The sequence below is a fragment of the Anoplopoma fimbria genome, chromosome 13 (genome assembly GCF_027596085.1).
Source record: "Anoplopoma fimbria isolate UVic2021 breed Golden Eagle Sablefish chromosome 13, Afim_UVic_2022, whole genome shotgun sequence".
NCBI classification, from domain to species: domain Eukaryota; kingdom Metazoa; phylum Chordata; class Actinopteri; order Perciformes; family Anoplopomatidae; genus Anoplopoma; species Anoplopoma fimbria.
Genome location: NC_072461.1, coordinates 8,682,194 through 8,706,500, shown reverse-complemented (window position 1 = coordinate 8,706,500; position 24,307 = coordinate 8,682,194). Strand labels below are relative to the sequence as shown.

The 24,307-nt window shown below is 39.7% G+C and overlaps 4 protein-coding genes across 6 annotated transcripts; all 4 read left to right on the top strand.

The window, feature by feature from the left end:
- The first annotated feature begins 1,655 nt into the window (after positions 1 to 1,655).
- ubox5 (U-box domain containing 5) lies at positions 1,656 to 7,788 on the top strand. Of its 3 annotated transcripts, none has more exons than XM_054611136.1 (7): positions 1,656 to 1,762; positions 3,085 to 3,152; positions 3,870 to 3,971; positions 4,335 to 5,080; positions 5,250 to 5,881; positions 5,983 to 6,168; positions 6,656 to 7,788. In XM_054611136.1, the coding sequence occupies exons 2-7, from the start codon at positions 3,099 to 3,101 to the stop codon at positions 6,874 to 6,876; spliced, it is 1,941 nt and encodes a 646-aa protein (XP_054467111.1). In that variant the 5' UTR covers positions 1,656 to 1,762; positions 3,085 to 3,098; the 3' UTR covers positions 6,877 to 7,788. The 3 variants fall into 3 exon arrangements, with proteins under 3 accessions (XP_054467111.1, XP_054467109.1, XP_054467110.1); XM_054611134.1 differs by having other exon boundaries at positions 3,072 to 3,152; XM_054611135.1 differs by having other exon boundaries at positions 1,656 to 1,771; positions 3,072 to 3,152.
- A 1,087-nt stretch (positions 7,789 to 8,875) lies between these two features.
- avp (arginine vasopressin) lies at positions 8,876 to 11,362 on the top strand. Its single transcript, XM_054610471.1, has 3 exons — positions 8,876 to 9,320; positions 10,489 to 10,693; positions 10,798 to 11,362. Exons 1-3 carry the CDS (start codon positions 9,201 to 9,203, stop codon positions 10,932 to 10,934), a joined length of 462 nt encoding a protein of 153 aa, XP_054466446.1. The 5' UTR covers positions 8,876 to 9,200; the 3' UTR covers positions 10,935 to 11,362.
- Positions 11,363 to 13,561: 2,199 nt separating this feature from the next.
- On the top strand, positions 13,562 to 14,559 carry LOC129101850 (C-C motif chemokine 25-like). The gene is made up of 3 exons (XM_054611801.1): positions 13,562 to 13,634; positions 14,236 to 14,353; positions 14,460 to 14,559. Exons 1-3 carry the CDS (start codon positions 13,571 to 13,573, stop codon positions 14,557 to 14,559), a joined length of 282 nt encoding a protein of 93 aa, XP_054467776.1. The 5' UTR covers positions 13,562 to 13,570.
- Positions 14,560 to 19,043: 4,484 nt separating this feature from the next.
- On the top strand, positions 19,044 to 24,296 carry slc35d2 (solute carrier family 35 member D2). Its single transcript, XM_054610980.1, has 12 exons — positions 19,044 to 19,336; positions 19,937 to 19,970; positions 20,055 to 20,141; positions 20,239 to 20,306; positions 20,412 to 20,483; positions 20,682 to 20,750; positions 20,852 to 20,954; positions 21,540 to 21,632; positions 21,735 to 21,802; positions 21,937 to 22,015; positions 22,759 to 22,841; positions 23,155 to 24,296. The coding sequence occupies exons 1-12, from the start codon at positions 19,200 to 19,202 to the stop codon at positions 23,279 to 23,281; spliced, it is 1,020 nt and encodes a 339-aa protein (XP_054466955.1). The 5' UTR covers positions 19,044 to 19,199; the 3' UTR covers positions 23,282 to 24,296.
- Positions 24,297 to 24,307: the final 11 nt, after the last annotated feature.

Genomic DNA, 24,307 nt, shown 5'->3' with positions numbered 1-24,307 from the left:
GCATACAAAGATGTTTCTCAAGAATATTAACTTATCTCTAAGGTATTACATAGTATTATCATCTTTATTACTGTTATTATATTATGGTGAACTGACAGAGAAAATATGTGCCATTTGAGCTTTCCTTTATGTGTTGTTTTTTTTTTTAACTGTGTAGATAGCCTATCGGCCTGGTGCAATCATAGCAACCCTGTCCAAAAATGATGTTCCTTTTGATGTAGTTGATAAATGTAGTTACAGTATTGCATTGTTTAGAGAACAAAATGCTACCAATTTTATACATGTTTCAGGTTTATTGTTTGCATTTATGTTACTAGTACTGTTCTGGCTTGATTAAAACCACCCCTTTGTTAAAATTCAGCAGAACTAATAAAGATATGTGAATAATTCAGCACTTCCTGTCATTGAGAAAATCAATTGTTCTATGGTTAAGACTTAGTAGGAGTTTAAGATTTGATTCTGGTTATCAGTTTTGAAACGATTCACCAGATGAAATATTTGGAGTCCCCTAAATATTAGAATACAGGATTTTTATAGGCACATATCTTTTATCACAGTGGTTCCTAACCTAGGGTTCAGGACTTCCTTAAGGAATAATTCTCAGGGGTCATGAGACAATTAACAAGAAAAAAAGAAGAAAAAACACATTTTTGCCACACAAAGTTGGGCTTATCTTTACAGACTTTTGCAAATCACCTTTTTCTTTTTAATTAACTCCACAAGACTTGTAAAACATCTTGTCCTTATACAAAACTGTAAAAAAAACAAAATTACAAGTAAAAGTATTGCATAGAAAATCTTGTACAGAAGTATTATCAGCAAAATAAGTATAAAAAGTAAATTATTCTGAAAAAATGAGTGCATATTTAATTAAATTATCAGCACTGCTGCATTAACATCTGAGCAGCATTTTAATGTAGAAATAGCTGGCCTAGGTAGAGATAATGTGAACTACTTTATGTGCTGTTGCGTATAGTTTAATCTGTAGCAATGCATCTTAAAAGCTTAAACTGCCGCATAACAATAAAATAACTATATCCGTCACACAGTGGAGTACAAAGTACCATATTTCCCTCTGAAATGTAGCAAAGTAAAAGTATGAAGTAGCATAATATTGAAATTCTCAAGTAAAAGTATTTCAAGCAGTAAACTGTATGTGTACTGCTATATTAAATGTATATTTTCACCATTGGGCCTGGCTGTATAAGATGCAACTTGTGAGGAGGAGTGGTAAGTAGACAGAGCATTGGTTTAAGAAAGGTGGTTATTGTGAGATGCATAGATAGTCCTCAAACCAGAGAAGTCTGGGGTCTTCCATGAAACACACTGAGGTGTCCTTCAAGTGTTGCAATCTCTTAAGATTGCATTTTGTGAAGCTGAGCAACCCTGTTGACCTTCATGTGGAGGAGGAAGAGATCTATCTCTGAAAAGTTAGACAAAATGCATTTGTATTGGAGAGTTCTAAAATGTAATTAGAGATGACCAAATTAAAGGTTATTAAATTTCGAAAGGGCTGAGCTGAGCTAAGGAACACACACATGTCAGAGGATATGCAATTAAATGAAGACGATTCTTACTCAATACCTGTTGCGTCCCTTGATTAATTTCGCATATTTAAATTCGAAGCATGTCCCTCCTGGGTTTCCCTAGTTGTGCCGGCTATGCTAACTAATGGCTAGTAGCTGTTAGCTACCTTCTAAAGTTGGTCACAGGAGTCAGAACAAAGAGTCAAAACAGCTGAGTTTGTCTACGACCAAGCAACGTAAGCTCTGTATGCTTCAGCTAACCATGCTAATGTTAATATTGTCAGTGTGTGTCAGTGTCTGAATTAGCAATGATACCCATTAGCATATTGCTAGCTACGTGTAGCGTATTTGAATGTGCGTTACTTGTATTCAAAAACTAGCCAAGCTATGAACGAGGCTACACGTAAGCTTTCGTGAAAATACACAAGTTAATGTGTTTAGGTTTTTATTGATACGTTATTTGGCCCAGAGCCTCAAACATTTGGGCCAAGGATATTATCTTTAAACTTGATTACAACATGACGTTACTTAGTCGTTTCCAGTAACTTGGATTGGGAAGAGCCATCAGAGGACTCGGCTATTTGTAAATGTTTCTTGACAGAGGCTTACACTACATTATTTCCATTACCTGATTGTCTTCCAGTTATTTTCTCCATTAATAGATCGTTTTCTCAATTATATGTCAGAAAAGCGTGAAATACTCCATTACAATTGCAGGTGTAACGTTATTCAGGTTGGTTCTTATGTCTGACCAACAGTTCAAACCCCATAGATATACAGATAACTATCCTATATGATGAAGTCATCATCTTTGAATAGCTGGAACTGTCAACTGCATTGCAGATTAATCAAGATGAATCTATTATTAAAGTAGTTGTTGTTTAATTTTCTTTCAATCAACCAAAATATTAATTCCTTAAGCACTTGTTCTTTTTTTATGATTATTTGAATAATTGTTTAGTCCAGAAAATGTCGGATTCTAACATCACAATTTTTTAGAGCATTTTTTTTATTCCAAAGAGCAGCCCAAAACTAAAAGATATTCCACTTACAGTGATATAAAACTAACAATCACATCTCACATTCGAGAAGCTGTAAACGGAGAATGTTTGGCAATTTATTTAAGATAATTTATGATTTTATTTATTTGATGTTTGACAAATCAGCACTAACCTTAGTGGCAGCCACAGAGAATTTATGTTTTGTGTTGAGCTATATTTTACTATTTTATTGAATTGTAAATAGTTGCCCAGATGGCAAACATAAGTGGAAGTCACCATCTTTCTTTTTTGAATCACTATGTTACTTAACACAATACTGCATGAGTTTACGTTGCTGAGCGCACTGTAGAAAATTGTTGAGAGATGAGTCAATCGTCATAAGGTCAAAGGTCTTGTGTAGGTGTAAAAACACAAACGAATGTGATTACCTTCTAATACTGTGGTCAGGGTTGTGTACTGGTATGAGTCTGTGTTAAATAGTTGTTCTCACTGACTGCCTCATTTTGCCTTGACCTATAAACTATATGTGTGGCTCTACACTCAGTTTGTTTTCGCAGGTTGGCGATCGAATATGGTTTTGAATCTCTGTCTTCCACCCTTTCATACAGCAGTTCAATGCAACAAGGTGCGACACATTTCATGCACCTATCACGTAACTGTACCTTCCTCAGGCTACTTTTGTATCTAACACGCACATTGCTTTTCTGTCAGTATCAATAATTCTGGAGTACAAAACTGCTGCTGCACCTACGTGACATGTAACTAGTGTAAGCAGTCGTTAGTACGGACATAGACAAGCTAAAACCCTAATCTGGACACTCTGTACACTCTAGTCGTCTTTTGTGAGGGCACCATTTATCTTAAGAATAGATCCAACATGTGGTGAGACAAAAAAGGAGGAAACAACGTAGATGCACAAAAAAATACAGATGGAGGTCGAGTTCATGCTGTAGATGTGAAAATAAAAAGCAGAGGGACAAAGTGGTGTGTGGGAGACTGAGTCATACCTGACCTTGCTATGTTCTTTTTATTTGTATTTTATCCCAACTGGAGAGGAAAGATGTTAAATTATATTTTCTATTCATACCTCACCCTTATCCCATTGTATTTATATTGTCCCCCCCTCGCCACGTGCATTATTGTTTAGTCTCACTTGAACTATAATGCATGTTATGGCACATTTCTACAAGATAAGCCCCTGAAACTTAGATAGTTTTCCAGAAAACATTTTGTGAAGTATTGTCTAAAATCAACACTTTGTAATTTACCAATTAAATTACACAGACACATTAGGTTTGCTATGTATTACAACAGAAAAATAACATTTATTTCACAACTGCAGCTGTGTGCAGATGGCTATGATGTCACAAACCTTGTGTCAGCCGACCCTGCTCTCCGGAGGCGTGGCTTCAAGCTGGAGTACTTCCTACGGCCGCCTGTACAGGTAAGATGCCGCTGTCATACTTGAGCAGAGGTTTACTTTCTCGCTTGAGAGTTAAATGAGAAGATTGCCTAGCAAAGCTCAGGATTATCATTTTTCACAGAGGTGGCTACACTCATTATGTCCTGAAAATGTAAATGAATGAATGTCATTGCAGTCTTGAAAATATCACCTTATATTCAAGTTACAAGCCAAATGCGTGAGCACTCTTAAGGCAGAATACAGTATCTCTTTTAAGTATAGAAACACCCATACTAAATTTCTTAGCATCTTAATATTGACAAAACTTTTAAAAGTGTGTAGGATCTCTGGCAACACTAGTAATACATCAATCTCTATAATTAATAATTCCTTTATTCCTCTCAGGTGACATTGAAGTTTGGCTTCCAGGTGGAGCTGTGCAGGGTGGATGTGGAGCTGTGGCCCTGGGGTATGGACCGAGGACAGGCTTGCAAGAGACTGGAGATCAGCACCAGCTCTGACACATTACACACCTGGAATTTTGACCAAGGCCACAAACGTGTTCAGCAAAAAAAACAATTGCAGGTGAAGGACCAGAAACAGAGTAGAGAAAAACAACAAGAACATGACGTTAAATATGGCCAAAGTACCAGCAACCAGTGGAGACTTCAGGCTCAACAGTGGGGTGAAGAGACCCTAGATGAGCCTCAACAAAGAGGCCATGCGTTCAAATCAAACACTGAACCCAGTAATCCTGAACCAGACTTTAAACTGGTAGGTCGTTGCGAACTCAGGGAGGACACCCAAGTCTGTTTCTCACGTTCAAATTTCAGTCCCCGGCCCCCGTTCCTCTCCCCTCTACCGCCGCAACCCGCAAACTCTCATCAGGAGGAGCTGTGGAGTCGGGGTTTGCTTTCATTGGGCGCAGTGACGCAACTTCGCGTGACCGTGCCGTTCGGCGGCGCAGCATCTGCTCTTGGGCTCAAGTCTTTGGCCGTGTGGGGACAACCTGCTCGCTGCTGCCCTGCAGAAGAAGTGGAGAGGATTAAAAGAGTCCATGAGGACAGCCAAAGACAGCTGTCAAGACCTGTGTTTTTTGGCCCTTCTGTCAGCAGGATGAAACCACGGCTGCAAACAGCTACATCCCCAAGGTAGGTGTTTATGAAGCTTTAAAAAAAAAAAAAAAAAAAAAAAAATCACATTTCAGTTAACCTGCATCCTGAAGGAGAGAGTACATAAAATACAGCTCTAGTGATAACAACGGATATTAATTGTCTTGCACTGTTGGTAATTATCTGTTGGCTTTTTATCTGACTCCAGCAATCTTTCCATCCCAGAAGAGTTCCTCGACCAGATAACTCAGGAGGTAATGCTGCTGCCCATGCTGCTGCCCAGCGGTGTGTCAGTGGACAACACCACCCTGGAGGAGCACCAGAAGAGGGAGGCCACTTGGGGGCGACCCCCCAACGATCCCTTCACTGGCGTCCCGTTCACTTCCACCTCCCAGCCCCTTCCTAACCCCCAACTGAAAAGCCGCATTGACCACTTCCTACTGCAGAGAGGGATGATGAGGAAGGACGGGATGTTGGGGAGACAAGGAGAGGGAGAGATTCCACAGGCCTCAAGACTCATAGCCTCCAAGGTTGACGGAGTGTCCCCGTACTCTCCCTGTCTCAGTGAGAGCTCAACAAACAACACTGGTATTCAATATAGTGCTGCCACCAGAACCACAAACAGGAATACAAAAACAGAAGACACTGGATTAGGACATTCATCAGATTATGTAAATCACACATTTAACACCCAGCCTCTTACTATAGATAGAAAATCTGAGTTGGGCCGAAGAAAGAAACGAGACCTAAGTGGAATTTCCAACGAATCATCAGAAGATTTGACAGCTGAGAAACAACTACTACCTCAAACAAAAAGACCAAGAAATGATGCAGTTTCGGGTAAATTTAACTTTTTTTGTAAGATTAAGATCCTAAAACGTTTTTTCTCCTGCTAACCTGTCCGTTGTGTCGACGTTTACTCCTTTACCATACTGCTTTAGTCCCCAGCTGCAGCTCTCATGAGCAGCGTTTGTCAGCCAGTCTGGACGAGGCCCTCCTCTCCGCCCTGCAGGGACGACCCTCCTTCACCTCGAACTTGTCTCAGCAGAGACGGGTCGGTCCTGACTCTGAACCACTTAACACCTCACTGCACTGTCAGACTGCAGGCACTCCAAGCATGCAGCCAGGTAGGATTTAGAAAAGTCCATTTTGGAACACTCAGAGAAAACACACTACCCTCTGTTAATATGAAAGGTTGCATCTTGTGTAAAAAACTGTGGTCAGGAGCACAGCTCTGTCATTGCTCACTCAGTGTCTAGTCTGGTTCCGCAATTCCTGTAAACAGAATTGAGAGGTCAGGCTTCAAAAATAACCCTTTTAAATGACGTTGTTCATTTAGTCTAGATGGACCCAAATTCACAGCAAACACAAGACATGTTGCGATTTTCCTGAACTGGAAAAAATGTTCACACTAAACACTCTGCCATTTGATTGTTGAAAGGCATTCTGGTGTGCAGGAAAACTGAGGATCTAATTGGTTGGGGGAAAAGGAAAAAAGTCTACTGGAAAAATATCAAATTAATGAGTGTAGGAGTTTTTAAATGTTTCTGATGTGTTACATCAATATACATCCTTTGACCATTTGATTAATCTTCTCTCGCATTTGCTTGCCAGGTGAGGAGACCTGCTCTGCATGTTCCTGCTCAGTGTCTATGTACTCTAGATCTGCATCATCCATCTACCGTCTAACCTGCGGACACTTGCTCTGCCGTTCCTGCGTGCGGAGGGATCCACCACCACTTAACTCTGTCACTGCATCTACATCCAATCACATCTTGTGTCCGGCCTGCCAAAGCCCTACCCCACGCAGTGATGTCATACGGGTGCATCACTGACGGATGCCGTCAGAAATACAAACCTACGTCTAAGAAACCCTGTGAAGAAAAATAATTAAAACATTTGCAGCTGAAAGTCAAAGATCCTGGTGACATTTTATTTGCCTCCGTCCCCCTTCTTGATATACAGTGCATCTTCACATGTGTTGGATTATATGATAACGTTCTAAACATTTGCCAAATGTTTCTTACCAACAGTTGCCATGACACTATTCATTCCTCATTTCTAACTTTTTGGGGATTTTTTTCTATATTATTTCTTATTCACACACATTTAAAGAACTGCAAGTCTTGCTGTGGATTATATTTCTTTGAATTTCCTTGGACCTGTGACGTCACAAAATAAAAGTTCTTAATAAAAAGAACATCAGTGAAAGCAAAGACCTTTACAAGAATCTTGAGTAAAAGAATGAAATTAAATTGTCTTCTTCCCTGTTCCATCCTGTCCCTCTATTTTCATGGAGCATTGAGGCGCTGCTGCAGCCTTGGTTCGAGGATGTTGAGAAGGCACAGAGTAGCAAGAGGACAGAAGAATGAAAGTGGATTTCGAGTGGACACAAGGCTGTGTGGTCATTGTGAAGAAACACGCCGGGACACGCTCGGCCGTCCCCTCTTCACTCTATTCACCACATTACATTCCCTACACTCTTGCATATCGGTTGTTTGTCTTTAGAGAGTAAATGCAGGAAGAAAATGTAAATGACGACTTCTCAGGACTGATTATGTAGATTGATATGTTCATATTAAACTGTATATTATTGCATGAATTCACGCAATGGCAAGTGTTTCTCAGGTTTTATCGGAAGGCTGTATTTCTTTAAAGTGTGTGTAATTCAAACAAGTTTCTGACTGACGGCGTACGTAGTTGTATTTCCTATTACTGCTTTTCTTATAAGGTGCATTGTTGGGAAATAAATGTGTGCACGATGTCCAAGTCCTCCCGTGTCCTTGACCACGTATTCATCCTCTTCCACTTCACTTTTCACCCTAATTGCTTCTTGTGTTTGTCATTGCAAGCATCAAATGGGTTAAATGGACCAAAGTCAGGAAAAAAAACCCAAGAGTGTTTATTGGGCTTCGCCATCACAAACAGAACAAGTTATGTGTTGGTTTCCCTGACAACATTAAGCTTAACCAAGGTCATGATCCTGTATCCGCTCCATACGAGCAAAGGCTGGAATCAGTTGTTGTGCATATGAAATGGAGATGTCAGCTTCTCTGTTTGAGCTAAAAGTCAGGGATAAAAGCCCTTAAATGATACTAAATCAGAATGTGTATGTCTGAGTTGTACTAACTACTGCGTCTGCCTTTCAAAGTGACGTTTTAGCTTATTTTTCTGCTTGGTACATGTCATAAAATGCAAATCAACCCTCCAATTTAAATTTAATTTCACTACTTGTTTACCTCAAGGTTCATTACAGGAGTTGTTTCTATTTCTGAGAAGAAGTTTTTTAAAATATTTTTTGTTAAACTTTTTATTTTTCATTGTTCAGGAGTACTATAATCTAAAGGGCACGTTTTGTGTTTATTGAAAAGCTTTAAGTTTGAATGCTAAGATGCTAATCAAAGAAGTCCTTCACACCTGCTGACGCTCAGGTTTGCCATTTAGCATTTCCTTGTTAATTAGCATCGGCAGCTAATGGGTGAGATACAACCCTAAGCATGGAATAAGGTTGTTGTGTTTTCTTGAAATGCTAATGTTGTTGTGCTCATCTATAGTTTTAATCAGGAGGATAATGTGTGTGACCTCGAGGTTGCCATGATGCTAGCAGTGTGCTTCATGTGACAAAAGTTTAGAATGTGTCTGTTGTGCAGTGATGGACAGTGGGTGACCATGACAGCTGAATTGTGCATGACCAACATGAAATGTACCTAATCAGCGTGCTTATTAAATTAGATGTAATTAGTTGTACACAAGCCTAAGTAGTTGCTCATGTCTGCAATTTCCAGTGTGTTGCCCTCCTGCCATCCGCCGCGTGGGCTGAAATTATGCAGAACAAAAGTTACTCCCGATAAGTGTGGCGCGGTCCTGAATACCGAAAAGGCATCTTCTGCTGTCAGAGCCGTTGTCTTGTGTAGATTTGTTAGATGGCACACATCTGATGCAGAGCCATATCTTCTGCGACCTCTTGCGCGCACGCACGCACGCACGCAGGTGGCCTTCGGGTGCATTGTGGACGGCGGAGCGACACTGACGTCAGATAGCAGTGTCGGTCGCTTTTGTCGGGGTCCGTGTCCATCTGCTTATAAGTGAGCAGTCTACCAGGACAGCAGTCACACATCCACCCCAGGAGGACATACCGGCTCATCCAAAACCAGCAACGATGCCTCACTCCTTGTTCCCCCTGTGCGTCCTGGGACTGCTCGCCATCTCATCCGCCTGTTACATCCAGAACTGCCCCCGAGGAGGGAAACGAGCGCTCCCGGAGACCGGGATCAGACAGGTGAGGACCGTTATCTTTTTGACTTTTACTTTATTGACATTTTTTGAAATATTGACATTTCCTAATCTGCCTTTGAGCCTGTTCTAATGGCATTTAAGTAACTGGATGAAATAAGGAAAATGCAAATAAAATGAAAGACATTTTAAGTATGAAATATGATTTATTGCACAAACATTTTTATGAGATCAAATTTTATATCATTGTTTAAATGATTTGGGTTCAGATGTTTAAAGAACAACCATAGCATTTAACTTTCAAAAATGTGGGGGGGGGAAATTGACCATAATACAATTCAATAATGAAAGCTATAATAAACAAGAACAGACAAACTTTAATGTTGTGCATGAAATGTTAAAGATAGAAACAAATCTACCATTTATATATATTTTATTTCAGGAGCATGACATTTGATGCCTTTTTTTATGTTAAAGTAGTGTGTGTATTTGATAAACTTCTATATTGTAGCTTATAAAGGAAACAAAAACTGTATGGTATGATGCATCTCAAGTGTTTTTATATTCTTTTTAATTCTCATGACTTCCAGATTAGAAGCAAGTTGATAAAAAATATACACAAACATATACTGAACCGAGTTAAAGCTAGGGTGGGTAATTTCTTTACTGTAATATTTGGCAAAACTGTCCTAATAGCCAGTCAGCTATATGTAGGTGAAGTGCTCTGAGAATATCTGCTCATAACTTTGCTCTCCCCTGCCTCTGTGGGCCGCACCCAAAAATTGCCACCGCTCATGTACACTTTGACCAATCAGAGCGAGGCTCCGATTCTCCGTTCTTATTGGCTGTGGGAATCGGACATGGTGTTTCGTCTTCCTATCAATGTAACTGAATTCACATGAACGCGCATAACTGACGTTCGGTGGGAGGAGCTACAGCAGGTAGCGTGGCAGGGAGAGGCCAGAGAGCACGCGACGGAATCTCAACGGCTGTTTTCTCCAAAATCGCCCACCCTAGCTTTAAATTTGCAACAAAAATCATGTAGCCATTTCCCAGTATTTAAGTCAGCTTTTCTAGAGCATGGCCATTTCTAATGTTGTTTGAATTAAGAGGGAAGGTGAAAGTATCGTCTGTTAGTATGGATAATAAAAGTGACAATGTTCCAACAATTATTCATCTGATTAATGCTTAAATTCATCCCAATTCTCCTTCAGTGCATGTCGTGTGGCCCCGGAGACAGGGGCCATTGCTTCGGCCCCAGTATCTGCTGCGGTGAGGGCCTCGGCTGCCTGCTGGGCTCCGCGGAAACGGCTCACTGCGTGGAGGAGAACTACCTGCTCACCCCCTGCCAGGCAGGAGGGAGACCCTGTGGATCTGAGGGAGGACGCTGCGCTGCTTCAGGAATCTGCTGTAACTCAGGTTCAGTACGGTTTAATGTTTGTCACGTTCAGATCGAAAAAGTCCAATGTGACATGAATTGTATTTTGGGAACAACTTGAATAAAGTCCTCTCCCCGTTCTCAGAGAGCTGTGCGGTGGACCCTGACTGCCTGGGGGAGATCGAGGCCTCAGATCCGGCCCGTGGCTCTGCAGGGAGCTCTGCCGCCGAGTTGCTGCTGCGCCTTCTGCATGTGGCCACCAGAGGACAGACTGAGCACTGATACTGATACTGATACCTCAGCTTCTCGGGGCCCTGCAACAGAAGGAAGATTTCCCCTGTTCCACCACAAGCCTTGAGATTTGAACCTTGAACCAATAATGTGCCAAATCAAACTTTGTTCTCTCTTAACCCCCGCTGCCATGATATTTATGTATCTGTAAAGACGGCCACAGACAGAGAACTATCTTTCACTTCAGTAATTGGCTATTTACATCCACAGAGAGGGACTTTGCTCATGAAAAGTAGATTTCATGTTTGTTCCAACCTTAGAAATGTATATACTAATGCACATAATGTAAACACAACTGTATTCTACATGAGGAGATAAGACACAGCTCCATTTCAAATCAGAATTATAGCAGAAAACACTGTAAATAAGTCAGAGATCAGATATTAAAGACATCCACATTAAACAGTTAAATGACGATGCTAAAGTGGTTCCTTCTTGTGTAGTCGACTTCTTATTGTATATTGAAAATAGGAGAAAACAATACAGAATGTATCATACCAAAAAAATCTGCTGTCTGTTTTCATTATTCCCACGCTCAAAATAATTACACCTTTAACTTACTATTCACTGACAATACTTGTTTATTTTCCCGTCTGCTGATGTGTGTGTATGCGTGTGTGAAAGAAACTCGTTTGAAAGGAATTGATAATTAGCAAACATGGAGAACTACTTCCCAGAAATCAGTAGTAGTATTTGACTCCACACAAATCTCGGTTGTGTATCAACATGTCCCATTTGCGTAAAAGAATCAAAGTGGATTCTAATCGTCATATTATTTTATGTTCGATGATTGAAAGCTGACATGTCTGCCAGAATGACAGTTAGTGATGTTTTCCAGATCTGGAACAGCATGCAGCAACTCGCACACTTTGACTATAACCTGTTTCGACTGATTCAATACCCGTTTGGCATATTGGAAGAGCTAGATCTTGATTTTTTTTAATTTATTATTAATTATTTCTTGTAAATCTAACTGATGCATCTTGTGATTCCTTTTACCGCCGTAGCCTTCATCGCCCCTTAGAGATACATGATGACATGGTGCATTAGATAAGGTGTAGAATAAATTAACGTAAAGTAACAGCACGGACCCTTTTGGGGCCCTAATTTTTTTTTTTTTATATTGTAAAGTTCTGCTTGAATTGCTATTCATGTACACCTTGAAATGTATCAATTGCAAAAAGCAGAGTAACTGATCAGATATACTGAAATGTCAAACTGTCAATTTTATAAACCAGCCAGTGTAGCCAAACCAGACCACAGTGGCTGGTTTTAAAGAACAAAACATATCCTCCAGATTTACAGGGTATTATATCCATCAGACAGAAGCAACAAATGAACTCTTGTGATTTGAAGGCTTTATATGGGATCAGGTATTTGCTGTTGCATGTTAAAAAATGAAATGCAAACAAAACACAGACGCTGCATCCGTTTGTTGGTTTTTACTGCTGCCACATCTCCAACTTTCACACCCAAGTAGTCAGCCTGTCAATATTGCTTCTGAGTTTCCCCCCAATAATTATATTGTCTGGTTGGCACGCTCAGCTGAATTTCACAACATGCAACGGACGGTTTTTCCGATCACACCTGAGCAAACAATGCATGGGAAAGTTGTTCTTTGCCACTGAGCTGCAGCTTCAACAATAATATCTTGTCTTCAGATCAAAATATCAACACGGCTTGTCAATCATGCCTTTATCTATCAGTACTGTGTAAGTCGCTTTGGATAAAAGCGTCTGCTAAATGACTGTAATGTAATGTAATGTAATGTACTTGCAACGATTTTCTCCACAATGTTGCCAAATGTCAGATTTTCTCTGTCCCGGTATGTAAATAATTTTTTGAGCGCTTCACTCTGCAGTGAGGTCAAAGGTCAGGGCCATCTACAGATGAAGAGTCTTGCTGACAGATGCTAAAACTCTGGTCCTCTGTGTGCGATTGTATTTACATGGTTTACAGAATGATTTATTCAACATAGCTACACAGCCTTGCATTAAACACACATACTAATTTGTCACGAGTCTTTAAAGATAATATTCCGTTTTACTCTGATGTTTCACAGGGCTTTCCAAAGACCTTTGACAGTTGATCTTAATTAACTTTAAATTTGCTCTTAATTTAATTTCCATTTGGTCTCCATTGCTTTAACTATGTATCATATCCATCGTGACTCTGGGTGTGGCATTAACCGAGCTTTCATTCTTAACCAATAGCTCATTAAAGCTCCCGTTAAAAGAGGGGTTATTAAACATGTCATAGCCTGTCCGAGCGCCGCAAGCCTGTACCACACACTCCTCCAGTTTCAGCAGTTTAAACAAAGAGTTAGGTTCAAAATGAAAGTAACTTCTGTTTTTATAAGGGCATCAAATTTACCGTGTTTAAATGACTCAATCATCTCTGTTTTGTGTTGAGCAAACATTGAGAGTTGCCTCTCCCTGTGGTTGGGTGTGTGCATACCACTGTGTGTGTGTGTGTGTGTGTGTGTGTGTGTGTGTGTGTGTGTGTGTGTGTGTGTGTGTGTGTGTGTGTGTGTGTGTGTGTGTGTGTGTGTGTGTGTGTGTTTGTTTGTTCAGTGCCAGTATTTAAAGAGCAAGGACAGACCCCGTCCCATCATTTTCTCTGTCATCATGGAGCTGAAAGTTGCGTTTGTGATTGTCTGCCTCTGCGCTTTGGCCATCACCTCAACTGAAGGTAAGAATGGCATCTTCATGACGATGTTAAAACCAAGACAGTGCTTGTTGAGGATAAGTAATGTACACTCTTCAATAAGTCAGAGATGTTTAGATCCATGGTGGGAAGTAAAGGCGTGTGGGAGCTATTCACTGTATGGTGCAAACATGAATACAGCTTCAAAGGGTTTTAAACAGTCATTGAGTTGTATATTTATGTTCACATTAACCCAGAAAGTTTAAAAGGTGCATGCGTAGTAGGAAGAGCAGAGGATGTAAAAATGTTTTCGTTACAGCTGTTTACTTATTTTATCCATGCTGCTTTTCAGTTTTACAACCTTTTTTATTTTATTTGCTATTTTCTTTGAAACCCAACCAAACCCAAAGTCAAACCCGAGCTATAAATTGTATATTGTGTTCCTGAGAAGAAGGTAAACCACTGAAATTGTTAAATGTTAATAATCAGGTATCTTTTAGACTGCGTGGCACTGATAGCACAAAGAAACAATCCATATGTCTAGAACAAATCTAAGAATATATATTTTTGTCAGTTACCATATTCTTTCATTCTATATTATTTTATTTTCATCATCCTTATAATGTATCTTAATCCCACATTGCAGCTGGCATCCCAAAATGCTGTATCAAAACACAAAAGCACATCCCTTTCGGACTGCTGCTGAAGGTTCAGAGAGTAACCATGCAGCACAGCAGCGGGCCCTGTGACATCCCTGCCATGATGTGAGTGGTGTACATCAACAATGAGTCAAATCCTAACGGTTTTGTATTAAATTTCTTTTTTTTTTGTTATAATATAAAACACTTTTCTGCCCTTGTGGGTCCACAGACTGTATTTAAAAGGCAGAATGAAGCCCATCTGTGCTGATCCCAAAGTGAAGAAAATCCTGAATCGGATAAATCAGAACAAGTGGAGACCAGCCTACTGAGACGTCGTGTTTTACTACAGTTGGTGTTTTAAGAGCTTGTGTCATACAGAAAGCAATTATGGATCCTTCTTTTTATTCATTATGATCATTTAGAGGTCCTTGTACTTTGATATTTGAATTACTTCCCTATAATTCTACCCCACAACATTTTAAAGGGAATAATTGTTACTTATCACTCCATTACATTTATTGAACAGCTATAGTTTCCCTCCAGATCAATATTCTAAATCCAAAACGTACCATCGGTTTATAAAATGTGATGCAGTGTTACTGTGTAACTAGTGTAACTACCCAACAGTATATGAAGTGATAGAAATCCGCTCCACTTTGACTGTCTGCAACATTAAAGTGCAGCTTGTTATGTTATGTTAACGCATCCATAATAATGATACAATAACAACTGACAGGAGCCGTTCTGCATTATGATTTATTTTACTTTGAGTGTATTTCATTGCTAATACTTCTGTACTTTTATTTTTATAAAAATTTGGAGTTCTACTTATAATGGGATTTTTTTTATGGTGTGGTAAATAATGTGAATATTACGTCTACCTTTGCATTCATACAATCATTGTATACATTTGTAACCTCTGAGAAATGTGACTTAATAAATGTGTTATTATTCATATTACATATGTTATTCATATTTGTGTCCCCGGATTTGGCAGTGATGATTGTCTCTCAATAGTCAAACTATGAAGAGAGATACGTTTTAGATACGATTCTGCTCTTGGCAAAGTCATATCTTAGTCATCTCCAGCGGCAGGAGACTCCAGATCATTCAAAAACCACACATGGAGACTTTATATATCTGAGGAATCTATTAATACTGTAACCTAACCTTGAAAATGTCACTCCAGGTCAATATAGAATTCGAGTAAATTGGTGTTATAGCAGTGGATAGCACTGTCGCCTCACAGCAAGAGGGGCCCGGGTTCAATTCCCGGGCCAGACAACCTTCTGTGTGGAGTTTGCATGTTCTCCCCGTGTCAGCGTGGGTTCTCTCCGGGTTCTCCGGCTTCCTCCCACAGTCCAAAGACATGCAACTAAGGTTCATTGAAGACTCTAAAATTGCCCGTAGGTGTGAATGTGAGTGTGAGTGGTTGTCTGTCTATATATGTCAGCCCTGCAACAGGCTGGTGACCTGTCCAGGGTGTACCCTGCGTTCGCCCATTGACAGCTGAGATCGGCTCCAGCACCCCTGCGACCCTTAACTGGATAAGCAGGTTACGGAAAATGAATGAATGTCCTTGTTGTCCTCTGAGGATCAAAACCCTGACCTCTGATCCCTCCTTTGTCATGACTACTGACACAGAGACGAGCAGCTACACACAGAGGCTTTAAAACATGTTGGAAAGCATCACTGAGCTCATACATGTGATTTAATTGGTTTCATTCCAATTTGATTGATCCTCTTAAAAAACAGAGACACTCACTCACTGAGTGGCTTTTTAATGTACTTTTTATGCCTTTAGAGACACCCAGCAGTAAAACGCCACATTTAAATCATCAGCAAATACTGATACTGCTTTTAGAATTTAGCAAAAAGTTCAATGCAAAAAAGTGATTGACTAATTTTGTTCAATTTGCCAACAAAAACAAGCAAAAGGAACTAGAAAAAAACCCCTCTTGTCTGGCAACGACTCAGTGTGTAACACTTTTCAAGCTTATCATTTGACCTCAGGCAGCATCTGACACTGCTGTAGTATTGTGCAGTCTTCCAGGTTTCTGTCAGTTTAGTAAACCCTATTGTGAGTCCTTCTGCTGGCACACTTATACAGTGCATCTCCGTAATTTTGGACTCAGAAAGTGGACAATGTGAAAGTCAGGTGAAAAATATGTTGAATTCAAAGTAAACAGTAATCCACCGGTTCAAAATATCTAGCTGTTAATCAGGTGAGGACCCAAGTCCTCAGGCTTTTAAGATTGTGAATTACTCATACCTTTAAAACTGCAGTAAAACACCTCCAGCTAATTACAGTAATCTCCCTTTTGAGTCACTCAGGCTCTACTTTCTCAGCATACTTTCTCATATGTATCTACTCAAGTCAGAGCAGGTTTCTCCAGTGCTGGAGGACTTTTGTGTGAAAAGATTTCCTCCTTCACCATTTAACAAAGAGCTCTCATCTTTTACCAAACCACATAAAAGGAATTACCTTAATCCCAGTGCTCAAATCCAAACAGTTCAATCAGCCAATCAGCTGCACAACTTTAGAAACAGTGTAAGATAATGGTGTCAGATAGGACCGCAGCTACATTACATTACATTACAGTCATTTAGCAGACGCTTTTATCCAAAGCGACTTACAATCAGTAGTATATTACATATCATTCACACACTGATGACAGGGCTACCATGCAAGGTGCCACCATCACTAACATCCAGTCCACACCGATGGCAAGCCTTCGGGAGCAACTTGGGGTTAAGTGTCTTGCCCAAGGACACATCGACTGCCGAGGCCGGATATCGAACCACCGACCCTCTGATTGGAGAACTACCTTGCTCTCCACTACGCCACAGCCGCCCACAGCTAAACTTAAGGTTAAACACAAACAAAAACATGTCACAGCTGTGCAATGTTGAATGAAATCATGTCATGAAATCTGTCATGGTGAGTCTCCAGGCTTTGATTCATCAGCACTCAAACTGTCAGCAAAGTTTGGCTCTGGCTCATCTCGCCTCAAAGGGGCAATATGTTGAAAAGCTGCTTTTTTTTGTTGATAAAATAAGACAAAAAACGTAGTTATCGTTTATGATTTCAATGTGTGTTGAAAAACGAGGAGAGAAATAGATAGCTCTAAGCAAGCGAGAGTATTACAGAGCAGACTTTCATAAACAGTCAAAGTGTTGCAAGTAAAGCTGAGGGAGAAGGTTGTGCTTGAGGCCACTTTGTCAGAAGAAGATGTTAGAGACTGAACAAGCTTGTCAGGAAGGCCAGCAGTGTGCTGGGGTGTCCACTGGATACGGTGGAGGTGGTGGGAGACAGGAGGATGATGGCCAAGCTGTCATCCCTGATGAACAACACCTCTCACCCCATGCAGGACACCCTGGCAGCTCTGTGCAGCTCCTTCAGCCACCGGCTGCTTCACCCCCGGTGTGTGAAGGAGAGGTACCGCAGGTCCTTCCTTCCTGCTGCTGTCAGGTTGCACAACCAACTCTGCTCCCAGCAGACCACATGACACATGACAGTAAAAACACTGTGCAATAATAGTTAAAATAGTTTGTCTGTAAATATTATATTTCAGTTATTGTGTTTTTCTACTGTTTTTATTGCTTATTTATAATACTTGTTTTTTTATTTTTATTTTTTATTTTTTTCTTGTCTTTCTTTACTATGTCTCTTGTGTGCACTTTAACTCTATGCTGCTGTAAGCCTGCAAATTTCCCCGCTGCGGGACTAATAAAGGATTATCTTATCTTATGTTTTATTTTCCACTGGGGAGATTTCACAAGTCTGATGCAACAGCGCCTTCAAGTGGAGACACTGACAGCAAATAGAGATTGGAACTAGTGTGCACAGTGGTGCTCTGTACAACAACAACCAGTGATTTATCTTGACTGCTGACTCCTCAGGTTTACCAAAGTGAGTCTGTTCAAAACAAAGGGGCAAATGTTGGTCTGGTTTTGTACTTTGCATGGCTAGCAAGCAACTCCACGTGCCCCCTGGAAAGCAGCACCACATTTTGTACTCTTCCTCCTTTTCAGAGACACGATTACGAAATTGTACATCCTGCTCGAGTTGGTATATCATATCCACACAGTTAGCTTGTTACGGCAGTTGACTCTAGGAATGTCCCATGAAATGTAACAACTAAGTACGACTCTTCTTCCAGACAGATCTATTGACAGCAGAATATTGACAGACAGACTGCCTACTCCGGCAAACTAGCAAACACAGAAAGTACTTTTGCCTACTTGCCCACTGGAGCCTCAATGTGACTTCAAGTCTAACAATGTTTAACTCGGCTAATGTTGTTCTTCTAGTTATCTTTGTAGATTTAAAGAGCGTGGACTGCTTGGGTGATCTGTGAAAGAAAATCCTGACATATTTGGGAACACTGCTGTATTATGCAAATTTAGGCTTCTTACTTTAAATGTTTTTTGTCAGGGTGGGTGCAAGTACATTTTATTAACTTGAAAACCACATCACAAGTCCTTCTTGTAATGCTAAGATATAAACTAAATTAAAGACAATTCTAGCCTACTGCCCTGCAGAATACTGGTGGGGCCTGTCTTTGTTTCAAAATCAACCAAAACCTTACAAATGTTTGTAATTGTAGGCTAGACATTGGGCAAACTAGCAGTACAGCTCGGGTTCCTTCTGTTGCAAAATCAAGGATAAATCAATCAAGAACGTTTATTTTAGATTTAGATCTTTACATTAAAATGAGCCAGAAGTGGTGGTAAAGGCAGAAAAGAGACTTGCTTCAGTGTTGGTTAGTAACTTCTTTAAATAAAATGTGCACATGGACACGGACGAGCGTCGAGATTGACGCTTGCCATGTTGTGTGCAGCCGGGTCAGGTTGTCATGGGCAGAACCTGAACCTCCCACCAAAACCCGGAAGTAGCCGACTCCACCTCCCGCGCTCCGCCTGTTAGTGGAACGTCTCTGAAACTCCCAACAGGTGTCTGTATACGATGAAAACGATGACACCCAATGTCGGCCAAGACCCCGTTGAACACTCCGGACTGCTCAGGTTGTACTCGGCCCTGTTTTACGCCGGCAGCTCGTTCCTCATCACGGTGGTGAATAAAACCGTGCTCACGAGCTTCAGGTAACCTTACTATGCGGCGCTGCCACCAAGTCTGTCATGTCAGGTGGGAGACGTCGCCTTAGGCTAAGTTACTAAACGTAGCACCAGTATAGTGAGGTGGAAATACTCTTACAAGTCAAGAGGCATGCATTCAAAGAGCTTCGCTAAGTACAAAAGTATTGGCATCAAAGCATATCCTCCTTAAAGTATTAAAAGTAAATGTTGGCCCACTCGTTAAGTAGAATAATGTTATTTCTGGATTATATGTATGTATTAGGCCAATGTGTGTCACTTTAATGTTGAAGCTGGTCAGGGTGGAGCCGATTGAACTACTTTGAATACATTATTCGCTAGCTAGCTATTGAATAGTTGTATCTTAATCTATATTTTGAATACGATTATGCAAAGTAGCTAGTAAATGAAGGAATCAGATTAATGTAGTGGAGTGAAAATAGAATGGGAATACTAAAGCAAAGTATTAGGAAAGTATCGTTAGTACTTCCTCATTCATAATGGTGTTAAAGGAGAAAGCTCACACATAGAGGCAGCCTTTTAATAACACTAAATAAGTCATTATTGGATCACACTAAGTCCTTAACGGTTTATGTGTTGGTTTTGCAGGTTTCCCTCCTACATGTGTCTGGGTATTGGCCAGGTAAGTTGTCCAGGTGTGGATGTTTCTGTGTGTGTGTCAGTCATACACACACACACGTTTCATGGTCATTTTTGGTGCTTTCAGATGATCGCCACTCTTGTTGTCCTTTATGCTGCCAAAATGAGTAAAACAGTCCAGTTTCAAGATTTTGACAGAACTATTCCCTTAAAGGTGAGCATTTCTTATTTTAAGACATATCAAAATATAGTCATCTTTATTGAATTGCTTTTTATTTCAAATCTATTGTACGCCTTTATTCTCTTGCTAGATTTTCCCCCTTCCTTTGCTCTATGTTGGGAACCATATAACAGGACTGGCAAGCACCAAAAAACTCAGGTTTATCCAGTTTGTTTGTTGTCTAATATAGCAGATTTAATCCTCAAGTCTGTCTGTGCTCGTTCATGTGGTTTTTCCTAAAAACATGTTTTTTTTTTTTTACAGTTTACCAATGTTTACAGTATTAAGAAAATTCACCATATTGATGACGATGATCCTGGAAGTATATATACTAAGGTAAGGCATATCTCTGATTTATATATTGCTGTTAGAGCTTTGAAACAATTGATCTCATCAGAATTGTGACACAACTGGTCTGAAAGTACTGTACGTTATGTATCATGAGGAAGTTTTACACGGAGTTCATCAGGCTAATTAAACAAGTTGCCATTTTTGGTAGTTTTGATCTGATTGTTTCAGTGTTCCTTTTTCCAGAAAAACATTCCCAAAACGCCTTGTGTACAGTGTTGTGACCATAGTCCTTGGTGCCATGGTTGCTGCAAGGTATGGAGTTTTTTAAGGTAAATGAATTGTATTGGAATTGTTTATTTATCACTTAAGAACTGAACACCTTCGCTTCCCCTCCATCTCTTCCTGTCCTCTAGTTCTGACCTGGCCTTCGATGTGGAGGCCTACTCATTCATTCTGCTCAATGATGCGTTCACTGCTGCCAGCGGCGTGTACACCAAGAAGAAACTTGGCACTGAGGTAACTTTCCCTGCGCATTCTGCCCAAACAGACTCTATCTGTACTGTATTTTACTTGTAGTTTCACTGAAGTTTGTGTAGGTGTGATTAACGGCTTTATCTGATATTGAATAGCGAAAAAGTATATGGATGAGGAAGATTGTTTTTCTACATAGTTCTCCTACCAAAGGAGGAAGATGAACTTTGTCTCCCAGTTAAGTTTATTGATTACTTTTATTTCTATTTTACATCCATATCTTTTCTGGGAAACAATGGGTTTAGACCGCTTATATGTCCTAGATTTTTTACTTCAACAATGCAAGGTGTGAACAATGGTGAAGGCTTTGGTTCGGTCATTCACCCTTTAAGTAAACAGGATTTTGAACACACGTGATTGCATCATGTCCACAGTAGTATAAACTAACAAAACAGCATTTTTGACCATCATGATTTAAGATGCTGACATCTGTCGACCTATTTGTCATATAGAAGTAAAATGTGAAGAATTATTAATATTTCAATGTTCAACATCCAGTAAAAGTAACTGTCTTTACGTTTGTCGTTTAGTTACATGTGCAAGCGTTTAATACGTTCTTTTTTTGTTAAGGGCCTCGGGAAGTATGGTGTGTTGTTTTACAATGCACTTATCATTGTCATCCCCACTCTCTTGGCAAGTGCATTTACTGGCGATCTACACAAGGTACAGATGCTAACTGTGATCCAGTGTGTTATTTCTGGGCATTTTTTGCCCAAAACTGTATGCTTTTCCCTGCCTGACCAATTTTTGTGTTTCGATTCATAGGCAGTGACATTTGAGGACTGGCTTGAGGCTACTTTTATTTTTTGTTTCCTCATGTCCTGCTTCATGGGGTATGTCCCTCTAAGTCGGTTCAAACAGCTCAGTTACCGTCACACCTTTGTGGCAATTAAAAAAAACAAATTAGTTATTACATCACTGCCTAAGCCAACCCTGTTTTTGTAAGACTCGGACTCTTGTTTTTCAGGTTTGTGCTGATGTACTCCATAGTCCTGTGCAGCTATTATAACTCAGCACTTACTACAACAGTAGTTGGGGCAATAAAGGTACGAACAAACTGATAAGATTACTATTTTAGGCTGGAAAGCTAACCCTCCAAATTCATTACTTATTATTAAGTATATTTAATATATTATTAACAGACGATGCGTACAATTCTAATCTTTATGTGGATCTGGTTTCGACATCACACTGCACATAGTAAACAATCATAAAACATTGAACATTGTCAAAGTGGCCTCTACTTGCAATGTGCAGTGGATCTGGATCTTCACCAAATTGTTATGCTTGTTGAAATCCTCTTTAGAACCTAATGGAAATCAATTAATACATTGCTCTAACAAAAAAACAAAAAACTACTAGCAGGACAGCTTTGATTAATGACAGTATCCATGTTTGTTGTTTGCGTTCATGATGATCATTTTGGGGGAGGGGCTTTGTAGGGAGGACTGAAGGGACGGGATATCAGTTTTGCCAACTTGGCGACTTTCTTGCTAGATTTAGCAACTTTTGGAGCTAGTGCTGCTAGCTACTTTCATTGGAAAAGAGTTTGCAACACTGGGCTAAGTTTTTTCAGATTGGTGTTTTAAAAAATCTAGCGTACTCATGCTGGTTTCTTCAATGTTACCTTCCCAAGCTTTCATTTTTTAGGCAAGATTAACAGACACAGATAATATCGAAAACCATACAGAAATAAAGACAACTTCCTTGATGGAGGTAACTTGTGTGTTGTCACATTTCTGTTAACAAGATCATCACTTACCTACATAATCTTTTTTATTTATTTAAGAATGTTGCAGTAGCTTATATTGGCATCTTTGTGGGCGGAGACTACATGTTCTCTTGGACCAACTTCCTGGGTCTCAGCATTTGGTAAGAATTATTACTTTCCATTCCAGTTTAATTTTCATCCTGTTATTTTTATAATTACATGTTTTGTTAAATGTGTGAGTTTAATGTGACCATATGAGGCCGAAAAACATCTGAGTAAATTTACATTTCTTACTATGGCTAAATTTCTTGTCTTTTAATAGCGGCATTGTGAGATTTAATTCCATTTCATAGCATCTATGAACTACAGTAAAGTTTATCGTCTTGGTAGGCACATTGTTAGTCACAGCTGAGGGGTAGCATCAATTGTTTTCCATGGCCTCACAATTCATTGCTTTCATTGTTTGCTTTGCAGTATGTCAGGTGGACTAGTGTACTCGTATTTCACCTTCAACCAAAAATCATCTGGAAGTGAGGCAGGAGCACCAGAGCTGAAGATTCACATCACAGAAGAATCAACAGGGAAGGTCTCCGCAAATTAAATGGACAATATTTTATCACTCACCACTGGGTGGCATTGTTCTTCTCCATATTGGAGCATAATTATTGTTTCTATATTTGGATTTTTAATTTTTAATTTTAAATCAATGAAAATATTTTTGTAAGCATTGATGCAATACTGCTTTAATTTTACGACTAAGTCATGACTGAATAAATTGACAAGATGATGAATTTCTGGGTCAGGTTCAGTGAATGTTTATTGAAAACCAACAATGACATAACAGTGTGGACAGCCTGTCAGAGAACTGTTTACCTTTTTAAAATGTGTAATTAAATGTCTACCAAGCAAGCAGGGTCACTCTACACATGTCACAAACATGAAAACTGTTGGGGGGTGTTAGCGGAAGGGAAAACTGAAAACTAAAATTCAACTTCAAAGCTCTCCTGTAAATTGTGCACACTCGATTTTCTAACAAACATAATGTGTATATATATTAAATGCCATAATCTTCTCAAACCACAAAATAGACTAAGGGTTAGAAATGCTTCAAAATATACTATAATTGGGTAAAAATAAATCATTTTGGTGTTTTGATTATCAACAATTCGCTTGCCTTCCAGTTTCACCGTAAATCCACAAGGGTCATTTCTCAATCAAACACCTCAGCTGGAGTGACGGGGCAGTTATGAGAGACTTCATACAGTGTTGAAGGATGTAGTGTTGCTTAAAAGAAATTTAAAAAAAAAAGAAAAGAAATAAAAACACCCAGCACTACAAAAACCTGTGCCATTTTCTTGGGACACATACAACACATCTAATCTTCAGTGCATTGCAAGCTTAATCCGAGACTTAACAAGGGGTCCAAGTGCTTAATAAAAAATAAACAGGTTGTCTAAATTTATGTGATCCTTTCTAAATTGATTCTATCATTTTATAACTTTGCAGATTTATTTCCCCACTGGTGCCAGAATATTTCCCTTCACATGTCAAAAGATTCCAGGGCTATCAAAGATAAACAAAATGTGAGCCAGGAAGAAGAAAAAAAATAAAAAATACCGTGAAATAA